The 13976-nt window shown below is 41.8% G+C and overlaps 1 protein-coding gene across 1 annotated transcript in view; it reads left to right on the top strand.

The window, feature by feature from the left end:
* The first annotated feature begins 7433 nt into the window (after nt 1-7433).
* The window catches only part of TRPM5 (transient receptor potential cation channel subfamily M member 5), a 36349-nt gene continuing 29806 nt past the window's right edge, over nt 7434-13976 (top strand). The window contains exons 1-4 of the mRNA XM_064425244.1: nt 7434-7581; nt 8524-8704; nt 9932-10098; nt 13027-13207. Of these exons, the coding sequence (XP_064281314.1) occupies nt 7465-7581; nt 8524-8704; nt 9932-10098; nt 13027-13207 (646 nt within the window). The 5' untranslated portion in view covers nt 7434-7464. The remainder of the gene's footprint in view (nt 7582-8523; nt 8705-9931; nt 10099-13026; nt 13208-13976) is intronic.

Here is a 13976-nt window from a genome sequence, read left to right as displayed (position 1 = left end):
TCTCAACACATTATTCCCAGAGAGTTGTGTAGCATGCTGTACACCACATCAGTGAACTGATTTTGCTGAAAAATGACCTGGCAAAAACGAGTTCTTTTTATGTGAGCTCAGTCTGATTCACGGTGAGGCCACACAAGGAGTTGTGCTGGCACAGCTTCAAAGTGACGTGCCATGCTGTGGGAACGGAGCAGGGAAGGTCCAGGAGCTTTTGGAGCCGGTGTCAACCTTCCCCCACACCCCTTATACAGCGTGCTGTGCAAGCCCTGCCAATTCCTTTATTTTCATGGAACAGCCTTGCTCTGAGTTGTCTCTCATCAGATCCATCTGCTCCATACATTGTTTATTTCCCCGGATCCACGTTTCCCTTTTGTCACCTCTCCACCCTCTCAGGTTTTCTCCCCAGAAGAAATCCACTTCTATGAAATTCGCTGGCTGACATCCATATGCAAATTTCTGCAGATTCACTAAAAGTACATTATTCAAATAGCCTCTGGTCCTCTTTACTTTGTTAAGCAAATGAAGACAGAAACAAAAAAGACCGAGTACCTATATTTGCATTAGCATTTTGCACATTCATTTGTTAAAGAATCGGTGCTAACCGTACCCAAACCAAAGCACTACCCACTCTCCTAGAAAACAGTGGGAAGACTCCTTCAAATAGTTTGCTTCACATCCTCCTTATCCTGGCAATTGCAGGAAGGATCCAGCTCCAAAGCCATACGTACAAACAAAGCCTACACTGCTTCAGTAACAAGACTCTCTTCCCACACATCTATTAATAGCTTGCTTTTGTTGATGGGGATTTTTAAATCATTCTTTCCCTCTTCATTCAGTTGTTCTGATTTTGGACTATGCGCAGACACAGAAAAGAGGAATTACTTGATAGACTGCTCTTTAGCAACTGCAGTTCTAGAAAGGAAACTGTCAACCCTGATGCTTTTAAAAGCTTCTAGTGGGGCCAATTCACATGAATATACCTGGAAACTTAAACCCCTTCTATTTTACTAGGACACTTCAATGCTTCACTTCTCCCCACGATTTTAATTCAAGTTCCTGATTTCCTGTCTGGCCCTGTGTTTGCAAACTCATAAAAGCTCTTGTTACTGAACACATTCCCGAGATTATCGAGCTGAACTAGCCTCTCTCTGTCTCTGTACTGGCCAAACTATGGAGAAACCTCCCCACAGGTCATTTTTGCATCCCTCCAGGTCTCATCTCTGGCAGTTAATGGCTTTCCTTAGCCCTCTGTCTGAACGTGAGAGAAGTGTAGCACAGCATAGTCCAAGCTGGACTTGCCTTGACAGTCCTGTCTCTTTTGTGCCCTTTTTCTATTTGTACCACGCCCAGAGATTTATTTGCTACAGGCCTGACAAAGCCCTGTGCAGGACAGCTGGCCAGGATTTCTGCTGGCGTGTCTCACCACCCCCAGGTCTTTACACTTTTTTTAGCAATTCCTTGGCAATCACAGCAGATGATTCTGCTCTGTCATTAGGCTGTGATGCAGAAATGTTTCATGCATTCTTAGCGGAATTTGAATGGGCTAATTCCTGAGAAACGTTTTTCAAAGCTGCAACATAAGTAAGATAATGTTTGTAATTGTGTATAGATGTATGTACATCAGTTTTTCTCATGTAATTATATATGCATTTATTTTCCATAGCAAATACTTTTTGTTTAATATTATTTTTATATTCCCACAACAATTATAGATATTTTTCCTTCCTGCATTCTAGTAAATACCTTGTTATACCTCCCTTTCTCCACTGCATTTAACCCTGATTTAAGTACTGATTTTGATTCTTCACACTTAAATGTACACACCAGTTAAAGCCCATCCAATTCACTTTTCAAGCACATGCTGAAACTGAATATGACATTTTCAGTCTTTACTGTGCCCTTCACTTCTCTGGTATTCTTTGTTCTGATCCTCTGCATCAGCTTTGTTCTTTATATTTAGTAAGTTTTAATTCAAATCAAGAATGAAAATGCAGCTACTATTGGAAGCAAATAATTCCATCACGCTGCTGCTGACATTGGCCCAGTGAACTCACTGATGCAGTTTTCCTGGAGTACTTGCAATAAAATCAGCAGGAGCATTTCCATTGAAAAAGTTACATAAGTATATGTGTATCTCAAGGATCAGAGCTGCAGTTGCACATCCAGCTCTTTAGGGTTTAAGGTCAAGTTCTCTGGGTCATGACAGAGAGATGCCATTGCAATCAAGAGCTGCTGTCTGGCTGCTTTCCTTGTTCCCTACCCAGCAAAGTGAGACTTCCTTGGAAAGAATGAAAGCCTTTCTCAGTGTGGTTACTGCTGTACTCCTGCACAGCCCTGACACCATTCTCCCCTTGAGCCTACTCCTTGCTGTCCTAACCACAAATATAAACAACAAATCTTTCCTATCATCCTTTTGCACTGGCAGACTATTAAATTATCTTTTTTCCTCCCTGCTTTTGGTAGCACAACTCTAATTTGTCCAAGTTTTCCTTCTCTTTTAGCACAAGTTCTCTGCTGTTCTTGTTGCTCCAGCGGATCTGTAATTCCCCTGAAGCCTGGCACCCAAATCCAAGCATGATATTGCAGCTAAAGCTGTTCTGATGAACAGCTGAGTCACTTCACACAGGCTGTTTAAGCTCTCCTAGCTGTCATTTCTCTCTTGCAAGACCAGCACAGCATTACTCACATCTGCTCTGCCTGTAACCCTCAGATCCTTCCCATCAGGGCTGCAGCTCAGCAGAAGGGATCCCGTTACCTGTGCTGGAAGCTGACTGCTCCTGCCCAAGGGAAGTTCATTGCAATGGTCTTCAGGGAGTTTTTCTCCTTACTACTCGCTTCAATTTGTGTGAGCCCTCTTTTTTTCTGACCAATAGTTGAGGCTTCTTTTTTGCTGGGATTGCTAGCTCACCCTGCACCAGGAACTGGTGTAGTTCTCTTCTGCTGCACATGAGAGCATACTTGAAAGTTTATAAATCAATAGGTTTGCCTCATCTGCCACTGAAGCTAAGGGCAGGGTGGACTTTGTGACTGGTTTAACATCAATCACACTGCATTACTATATTTAATCATTTCAGCTATATATTCAAATGTACACCATGAGTGGGTGAAGGAATCTGATGTGATTCAGAGTCAGGGTGTGTCCCAGCCTGCTGATCAGCATTCAAGTATGAAGGAGAATTCTTGGTGCTTCTAAGTCATGAGAGCTGATGACTGCCACACGCCTACTCTCTTAATGGAACCACTGCCCTGGAAGACAACAACTGAGGTCAAACCAGCCCTTGACTGGGCACATGTTTGAAAGGCTCAAATTTGACCTCTCTTCCTTCCATGGACACAGCCTAATCCTGGTCTGGGAGGGTGAAGCAGACCCACATTCTTCTCACCCCTCTGGATGTGAACAACCTGTCCTGTGTTACCACACAAGGAGGCAGAGATGCACATTCACAGTGGAGTAGCAGTGACAGTAGGTGGAAAGAGACAGTGGAAAGCTGCAGGATACTGTGAGAGAAGCTGTAGGAGAAAGGCATGGCAGAGAGGGGCAGAAGAAGCAGAGACAGGAGGGAGAAAAGTCCAGAAAGGGGGGAACATAGGAGTCAAAATGTTTCTCTGTTGTCCTGATCTCAACACTTTTTCTGAATAAATCCTTTAGAAAGGAATCTCTGCAAGGATTCTCCTCGTGGAGCTTCCCTAGAGCCATCACAATTGCCCCCTGAAGTGATGCCTCCCTGACAACTTCCTACATCCCAGAAATCTTGAGTGCTGAAATCAAAAGTCAGGACCATCCAAAAGGAAGCAATAAATAGCATCAGGACCTGCAAGCTCCAGCATCACTGGTTTATATAATGATACAACTCTTACAACTCCCGTTTATGAGGTTAAAAAAATAATGATTCACAAGACTGGCTGTCACCTGGAATGATTTAACCAGGCCATCCCTAAGGTAAATGACATTGACTCACATTTCCAGATGTAGGCGGAACTGGCAATTGTCTTTTCCTCATAATTGTCTTAACTTGCTTTGCTAGTTAGAAATAGTTTCCTAGGTTATATCTCAAATCTGGTAATCATTAGAGGTACATTCTTTCCATAGATGTTTGTATTTGTAGTTGATGGAACATCTAGGACAGAATTTGACCTACAAACTTAGATATGTAGCAGCAGCCTAAATAGAAATGCATGTACATTAATCTGAACCAGAACTAAAGTAAGATTTCTTGATATATATACAAAATCTAAAATATGAATGCACATGTTGGGGCAGACAAGATTTTTGTGAGGTTTTTTTTTCCCTTACCCCTGAAGTTTTTCAGATTTCTTGCCTTTAAGTAATCCTTTAATTAAATTTAATACAATGGCATTCTCTTAGATAATGCAGAGGAAAAAACTTTAAATAACAGGATAAAAGAAATGTTGGAAATCTCTAAAAAGTTTAATCAAAAATAGTATAGGTAAAGTGAAAAAATGATAAAATATCCCCCCTTGGTTTTCATCCAAAAAGTGTTTGGACTCTCCTCCTCCTTTGGCTGTTTGTCTGTTCTATCCCAAGGCACAGGTTTATCCCAGCCCTCACAATTAAGCCCCACTGTGTGACGTTGCAGTGACAAACGTGGCCACGGCTGAGCTGACTGCAGTGGTATGTCATGACTGCCAGCACAGAGATCTGACCCAATTACTGTGACCTGACACACTTGCCATCCAGTACAGCCTCAAGTCTCAGAGCAATAGCTCCTGAAACCACCAGAGACTCATGTGAAAGCTGAAAGTAAGCCAAACAACACTGAATTAAACCCAGGAGACAGCTATTCTGAAAAACCATAATTATATCACACAGTTTGTTGATCTGTGCTTACTTTGCTTGTGAGAGGACTTTGGGTGAGATACCCACATGCTTTTTAAGAACAGAAGTGTTGCCAATCCAGGAGGAAATGCCAGGGCTGATGACACCCTGCCCTGAGCACCCATCAGGGACATAACACAATCCATGTGGTGACTGATGGGTGGGGAGTGAAGCTGCACTGCAGAGCAAAGTGGTGGCAAGGTGAGGTGCAGCCCCCAGGCAGATCCATGCACTGGTGATCCTGCCCCTGCCAGGGAGGGGTTACACTGCAGAAGCTGAGACAGCTTGTAGGGGGAGGTAAGGAAACATCAGACATGGTCACTGTGTGTTTAAGAACCACATGTACACATCTTATGCACCAGGAGTTTGCAATATTTATAATAAAACTGAATCACAGAACAGTCAGGTTGGAAGGGACCCCAGTGGGACATCTGGTCCAGCCTTCCTGCTCCAGCAGGGCCATCCCAGAGCACATGGCACAGGATTGTGTGCAGATGGTCCTTGAGTATCTCCACTGAGGGAGACTCCACACCCTCTCTGGACAATCTGTCCAGTGCTCAGTCACCTCCACAACAAAGAAGTTCTTCCTTATGTAGCTGCCAGTTAACAGGTGCTTTCCTCACTTTCCAGCCTTATAAAAGCTCATGAACAAACCTTCTGTTTCTGCACCTTACCTATTTTTTCCTCCTACACTGTTTTTACTACCAGTTTGAGAACCAGAATCCCTAAACTGAAAATAAAATAATGTGCTATTTCTGAAAATAAAAAAAAAAAGCCCAAATGCAGGAATGTACCCTGTAAATCTCAGCAGCCTAGTTTCTTTATTCCAAAAGAGAAGTCATGGATAACTGGACTTAAAATTAACCACTTGAGAACAAATTAACCACTGGATTATTTTGTAAATTGCTGTCTATTTCAAGTTCACTGGTTGTGTGTTGTTATAAATAAATGTGTATTAGGACAGCGATGAACAGTGACTACAGTACCCTGGAAATTCAATCCTCAGTAGTTTTGTTTCTAATCAAATCCTTTGTTCTGTCATAAAGTTCTAGAAAGCGATTTCTACATAATAATAATAATAATAATAATACATAATGTGTAATTATTACTCTACATGAACTATTTTTTCCCCACAATACTCTTTTCAATGCTTTTAGGAGATAAAGCTAGCTCTCCTGTGGAAAAGTGGACACAGACAAGAAGGTGGGCTTTGCTGTGACTGCCACTATTGAAGAGCAAAGAGAAGTTCTCTTAGGTAAGACTCTTAACCAGACTGCTCTGGTATCTCAGTGTTCACAGTAATCACTCTGTTCTCTCCAGAAGGGAGCAGCATGCAGCAGGGAGAATGAGAACAAGAATCTTTGAAGCAGTGATCTGTGACAGGAGTTTGGGGCTAGATACCAAAGTGTGACATAGCTGTAGGGGAAGCAAATCATGAGAGGGTCCATAGCCTCTCTTCAGAGGCAAATCATAGGGGGAAAAAGCAAGTTGTAGGAAAAAACAACATTTTCACAGCAGATAGAAGAGAAGAAAAGACAGAGGCAGCTGTGGTGGAGCAGCTGGCATTCAGTTTCCCAAGAGCTTCCCAGCCCAAGGGCACGGCTGGAGGGCTTGCTCCCTCTGCTGGAGCATCCTAACAGAGCCACAAGAGACTCGCTGGTTTGACACACTCAATCCCACAGCAAAACTCTCAGACTAGGAAATAAAAAATAATGCAGTGTTGATTACCATTGCTGGTTTAGTGTCACAAGAATATTTTTAAGGCTACTTAGCTCAACATGCAGCTGAAGGCAGAGGGGAGAGAGTTATTTCATTGCTTTTGTTTTGAAAAGAATCAAAATAAGGCATACAAGTTCAAATCTGTATTCTTCAGACCACAGATTAGACAATAATTCTGTCAGTTCAGTCAAACTGGAACACAGGAAAAGCAGGCTGACCTTTCCAGTGTCTCATGCAATGGAAAAGAGCAACTCTTGCTGTATGACCTTTGCTCCAGGACAGCCTGGCCTCCAATACTTGTGCTCACAAATAAACAGCCTTTTTCTGCAGGAAGCAGAGAGTAAACCTCTCCTAAAGCATCCCCAGACAAACACAACGTCACCAGTGGGTTATTTAGCATTCACATCAGGTGAGATGGGTCAGAGAAGCCTGAGGCACAGTGACAGCAAGAAACCATGACTCAGACACTGACACTGCTCCACTCTTGCTTGAAAGAGTTGGTGGCTGAGACTCCTCTTCCTCTTTTGTAGAATCAGGGTCACCTTTGGCCTCTGAGGTTGCAGGATCTTGCACTTTTCAGCTCAACTTTCTGTCTGCTGAATTCCAGGGTGAATTCACCCTGGAATTGTTCAGGAAGCCTTATTTCTTCCTGCCTTTTTAGACCTTAGGTTGTGTTGGTGTGGAATCTGCCTTCTGTATACAGCATCTGACATTTGGTACAAAAACCTCCAATTTTAGCTAATCTTCACAGGCATGATAGTAAAAAAGTAAAACATTTGACTGAAACCTCATCTAGATATATTTTAATGGATTTTGTGGCCTCTCCAGTTTAAATGGCTTCTCGTTTGCCAACTTCCTGTCATCCCAGTGAACACCTTGGTCCATTGGTGCTCCATCACCTTACGGATTCAATGGAGGAAATGGAAACCAAGCTCTGCAGCAGTGACAAAGAGGAAGCCTTCAAAAGAGAATTACCGTACTGCATAGGAGAAATAGACTTCACAGCTTCTGGGAAGAGCCATGGAAAGGTATGGGCACTGAGGAGTTTTAACCCTTATACAGTACTGCTGTTCTTAGCAGTAAACTCAGAGTATTCAACAGTGAGGGCCAATGTGCCACAGAGTGAGGCACCACATCATACCCCAAGTAAGGACTGTGCCTTCCTGAACATGAGTGTGGTCTAAAACATGGCCTTCTAATATTCACAAATCAATCACTTGATTTGCAATTACATGATACAAGTACAGGTGATCACTTTTCTCTTTAAAAGATAAATCAGTCTGTGCCCTGCTTCCTTCACTTTGTATCCTTTCCTTGGTTTAACCCACCAAAAATTAATCAATGTTTTTACATTTTATACATATTCTTGAGCTGTTTAAAGGTCTTCCTTAAAGTTCTCTCTCTGTTCTGCTGATGTTCAGAGGGGTGTATATGGGCTAACCCATCTCCTCACTAGTCCCATGCACAAGTTAGTACTAGAGCAGAAGGAATTCCTAGAAATTCCTGAAATCTGCCCCAAGGTTTTGTTTCACCACACAGACTTAAGCAGAAAACCAAAATATACATAGAACTGAAAGAAGCAGTGGAATCATGTAACATGTCCTCAAAAAACAGATATGAAATCAGGCAAATATTTCAGCTTTTGCAGAAACAAAAAACACCTATGGAATTTTTTGGCTTCCCTAGGCTGCCATGAAACTGAAGGCAGTTCAAGAGGAAGCTGTAAGGGAGAGTGTGATTTGTCAGTCTGCAACAACCCATGGAACTTACCCTATTAGTGAGGCAGTAATTATACAGAAGTCTGCTAAATTAATTCAAGTATTTAGTTCTCTGTCAAATCTTGCTCAAATAAATTTTTCTTAAATAGCCAGTTTGATGATAATTTCCCTCCACATTTACCATGAACAGACTCTTTACTGTGTCTTTCCGTCTTGCTGTTATTCATTGGGTTTTTCTTGTGTTTTTTGAAGTTTATGAAGGTCCAGAGTACCATTCACCCTGGAATTATATTTGAAGTTATGCTCAACAAATGGAAGCTACCTGCTCCCAATTTGGTTATCTCTTTAGTAGGGGGAGAAGAAGATTTTCAGATGAAACCTTGGCTACGGGACACGTTAAAGAAAGGATTTATAAAGGCAGCTGAAAGCACAGGTGAGTGCTTTAGGCTCCAAAGAAGAAATTTGTATTCCTCATGGATTCTCACACCCAGCCCCCAGTGATCTGGTAATGACAATGGGCCTGCTCACACAATTATTTTTGAAAATTCAAGACTTTGCTGACTGCAACCTACATATAAATACCTTTGAAAATGAAAGTGATTGCATAATAGTAGCAAAAATAAGTTCCTTCAAAGCAAATCCCTCTAGGTAACCATTTCTGAAGTGTGAAATTACCTGATATTATTCCCTCAGAGGTGATACTAGAAATATAGCATCAAAATGGGACCAAATACTACTGCCTCTCTTTTGTGCCATAACAAAATAATTCTGAGGAGAGGAGAGCAATTTGACTTCAACAAGAGTAAATTTAGGTCAAAACCAAGAATTTCTGCATTCTCACCTGCAAAATACAATGAAAATATCTGTGAGCATTTCACAGCAAGCTCTTGGTTTACCTTCATTGCTCCAGACAAGATTGTACCAGTTTTGCTTTTTGTAGTGAGACAGCCCAGTACCAGAGCTCTTTTTGGTACTTTTGTGCTACACAGATATTCTCCATCTCCCTTCTGTACTTCAGACTGGGCAGCATCAAGATCCCCAGTTTCTTCATGTCACATATTTGAAAAAGGCCAGCTTGCTGTTTACCTAGGGCTCTCCAAATTCCTTGTCACTGTAACAACACTGCTGTAAATGCTATTATCCTGAAGAATTCACGCTCCACACACCCACAAGAACAGTAGAAGGAACTCCAGATTAGGCAGGTTATGCCTGAGCTGTTCTGCTAAGAGGTGACTGCATGGGACTTTTTAGGTCTCAGTTCAAGTCAACAACTTCCCTGACTCTGCTCCTTTCCTTTTCCTTGTAAACCCCTCAGAGCTACCTGGTAGAGGGATGTTTCTGCTCATAGGTAGACAGTGAGTAACTCCAGAGTGGACTCAGCATTCTTGATGAACATATTAACACCAGAGTAAAGATGGCCACATTGCATCATGTCATACATGAAGAATGTTTACTTGAGCTCATAATGTCTTCTTGTTTTCTTTATCAATGTCTTATATATTTGCATGTATTTTAATTCTAAAAGTTACAGTCCATAAAAACCTGCCTTCACTTTATTTTAAAAAAACCCTTAAATCCAGTACTGTAAGTAATGCTACCTACACACAAACACATTGCAATACAAACAAATTCCCTAACTGCTTTTTAAAAATAACTTCAGGTGCCTGGATTTTCACCAGTGCTCTGCGTGTAGGAGTGACGAGGCACTTGGTGCAAGCAGTGCGAGATCTTGCCCTGGCCAGTACCTCATCCACCCTGAGCGTGATTGCCATAGGAATAACGTCACTCAGGGAAATCCAGCACAGGGAAATCCTGGAAAACACAAAGGTACTGCTCTCTTATTCTCTTGTTCGGATGGAAGCCGCACCCTTACAAAATTTGCAACTCGTGGGCAGAAGAATTTTGATATAACTTTGAGGGGTTTAAGCTGTGTTTTGGGAGGAAGCAGAAACAGCTCAAGGATGTTGTTGGATGACTCTGTGCCCTCCGTGCCCAGCGGGTGGCAGCATTAGGCATCAGCAAAGCGAGCAGCACAGGGTTGAACGTCAAGAAAATATCCCTGAATAAGGAAATTCTCATGGGTTTCTCCCTTGTCCACTTACTGCCTAGCTATTACTCCTAGCTATTACATAAATACTGCAAAAAAGCATATTTTATATTATGGGACACCAGACATAAATATTCCAGGACAAACTTTTCTTTAAGTAAACTGAATTGGGATTTAATACACAAAAATTTGCTCAATGCAACAGGTCAAAAATACCAACCATGCAGGATTTCACCTAGTTATGGGGAGCTCTAGGGAATCCTCAGATCGGGTCAAGGGGATCAAAGTCCTTGGGAAGAAAACAAAAACAACACACCAGTAAATAAAAACGGTCAGCCAACAAAATTGTTGCTGAAAGTGTTACTGCTGAATGGACACAGAAGTGGAGAGGAAAAAAAAGAAATAGCATTCCCTTCCTGTCACTGGATATACAGTCTGTTCAAAGTGGAATATTATAACAATAAAATAGGTGTTTATTAGCAGTGAATGACCGTCTCTCTGTACTATTTTATTCCCTGCAGAAGCTAAGAAACAAATTACAAAGACAGCCCTTTGAATTCACACCTACAGTTCTCTCACAGAGGCCTGAAAACACCAGCTAGAGATCATACCAGCAATTTATTGTCATGGGGTTTGTTTGTTTGCCAATAACAGCTACCTGTGTGCCCTACAGGTGGGACTCTTTAGCTGGAAGACTTTAACCTATTGGTGTGGCAACTGGGCCAAAAGGGCCTCAAAGGAAAGAACTTGGTTCATCATATTTGTGAATTTCGTTCAGGAAAGTTTGCAAATGCAAACTATTTCACCTCCCTCCTAGGCTAAGTGATCAAAATGCATCTGGATCTTTCCCTATCAGCAGCTACAAAACAAGTGCACTCTTTTTTTATTTTCTCCCTCTCAACTAAAGCCCAAATTTTTTGTCAAGGGATATGTTGCAAACAGCATTCCTGACCCTATGACTTCTGGCACAGCTTACACCCAAAGATATTTTGGTTTTTAGTCAGTAACTTAAAGACAAAGGACAGGAATGTTGATCTAAACCCAACTCTCTTTATATTTGGCACTGACACAAGCAACTTGTATAAAAGAGGGCTAACAACCCCCAACAGCAAGGAGAAAAACAAGCCCTGAAATCAGTGGTTCCCTCCTGTTGTAGTAAAACAGATGGGATTTAGTTTCCTTATGTAGGAAAAGCTAATTTTTTAAATTTACATAACTAATTTTTATATAGTTTCCACAGCTCTTGTGTTCAACTCTAACTTGTCAGTAGTTTTATACTACTTAATTTACTGGTTAGTAAATGGCATTTTGCATCTTTATCAAATTTCTCTATTCTTGGATAGTTTACATATTTTTTTACAGATTCTCATGGGGCAGATTTCTCGTTCTGTATGTGTGAACAGTTCTGCTACTAGAATAGTTTGTTTTGTTAACTGACTTTTTATTCCTTTGATTCTTTCTTGTGGGAACTTACAGGCTCAGTTGGTAAGTCAACAGCACCAACCCTAATTTTATAAAACCTTTTATAATATCTTTACTTACACACAACACCCTCCCATCTCTTCTGTGTTAATGGTATGCTTTAAACACCGTTGAAAGATCACTTCCACATTTTCAGGGAATAGAGAGGAAACTCCCCAAAGGCTTTTTTTCAATTGGTTGTTGTGCCTGAGTCCTAATCAAAGGCCAGCTCTTTGGTGAGGAGGATTAATGTTACATGGCAGCAGAAGAGAGGCACACCCTCTGTCAAAGCAAAATCTGAAGAAATTAATTACGTCAAGAAGCTTTCCCCAAAGAATGAGAGACAGAGCGAAGAAAGTGAAAGAAGCATGCAAGTTTACTGCATTTTAGTGCAGGGAAAATGCAGTACACATCAACAACTGCCAAGATTTTAAACAGTTGTGTTAATCTACCTGCTTGCAAGAGGACAATTATTAGGAAAATGAAAAAGAATAATCAGACATTTGTAGCCTGGAATGATGTACCAAAGTGGATGGGCAACAGAGAGAAAGATGCATTAAGAAAGAAAGGAGAGTTTGAAAAAGTGTATGTATAGAAGCCCACGTGTAGCACAATATTTAGAACAAAAGACTGTAGCAGGGGTTCTGTTTTACCTAGAAGATGAGTTTGTGGAAAAAAAAAAACCAAACAAACAAACAAATAAAAGAGGATTCCCCTTTCTAAAATCTGTCTGCCACTCTCTCATCTAGAATGCAATTTCCAAACTGAGAATAACCATCAGATTTCATACAACCCTGTCAATTAAGTAAAGCTGTATATAAATTGACAGGGACATGAAGCAGGCTAACTCATTCACTGGCCTAAATATGGACAAAACACTACTGAAATTAATAGTTTTCCCCTCTTTATACCAGCTGAGGCTTCACATCTCCATACACAATTATCAGGTCTCATGGCCCCTTTCCATTTGTCCAATAAACCATTCCAAAACCTGCATTCCAGAGATGATGATTGATATCACTGTACTTTGCAGAGGCCAAGAGGGAAACTTCAGGGACTCCAGCTATCAGTCCTGCCAAACCTGGCCACTTCCAGAAGGAACAGATTTTCCATCTTCACCCTTTTTTAAGGGTCCATCGAAGTGCCTCACAGGTGGTGAGCTGTGTCAGGGTGCAGACAGCACAGAGATGGAGAGGAAGGACATTAAAACATGCAGAGAACACTGACATCTCCCCTCCTCCCTCCAGAGTGAAAGCCTTGTACACTACCACTCAGAAGACAGCACCCAAGGCCCGCTGTATTCCTTGGATCACAACCACTCCCATTTCATTTTGGTGGACCACACTGCACCGGAGGAGCCGGACGGAACCGCCAAGCTCCGCCTGGCCTTGGAAAGGTACATCTCAGAGCAGCGCACGGGATACGGGGGTAAGCAGGCTCTGGGAGCCACCCAGTCTGAATAACGTGACCCCTGGCCCTAGCTCTAGCCCTAGTTACCCCCCAAAGGTGACCCCAGCTCTCAAATGGGCCCACAGAGGCAAGACCAAGTCAACACATTTGTCATCGTGTAAGAGGCACGATGACGGTAACTTCTGAAGATAAGAATTCTGCTCTTTGAAGCAAAAATCTGGGCTTTTATTGCATCTCCTTAAATGTGGGCTCAAAGCTGGTCTTCAAAGCACAGCTCAAATTGCCTTAAAAGACAACATATGGAAAATAAATCCAGCTTCAAGTGCCTTTACCGGTGGTTCTAAGAGATTGATAGTTGTTGTTGTATACTTTTATCCCCTCTCACACACAGGGTCTTGAATTGCTCCCACAGTGGAAGAAAAGACTTGTTCCAAAGCCCTCTGAAATATCTTAAGCCATATTTGTTTTGGGATAAAATCTTATTCCGGGTAAACACTGTAGCATCTAATGTCCCTCTGAATCTGTGATCTTTTTTGTAATGAGAACTGAGTATTGGGCAGGCCTCCTACTGCTATTTGTGGAAAGAACTCAGTTGTCGGGAGATAACAGAGCTACTTTTTTTTTACCTTTGCTTTGTTTGTGTCATACATGCAGTGCTAGCACAGCTAAAACAGGAGGGAGAGCTCATGCATCAATGGAATATCGACTTCCACAGCCCAGGGGGTGGTAGCAGAGAGGTACCTGAGAGCACAAACACACCTGAAGGATCTTACCTGGTGACTGAGAT

Source organism: Passer domesticus, chromosome 6 (assembly GCF_036417665.1).
Source record: "Passer domesticus isolate bPasDom1 chromosome 6, bPasDom1.hap1, whole genome shotgun sequence".
Classification (NCBI taxonomy): domain Eukaryota; kingdom Metazoa; phylum Chordata; class Aves; order Passeriformes; family Passeridae; genus Passer; species Passer domesticus.
This window is presented reverse-complemented; position numbering and strand designations above follow the sequence as displayed.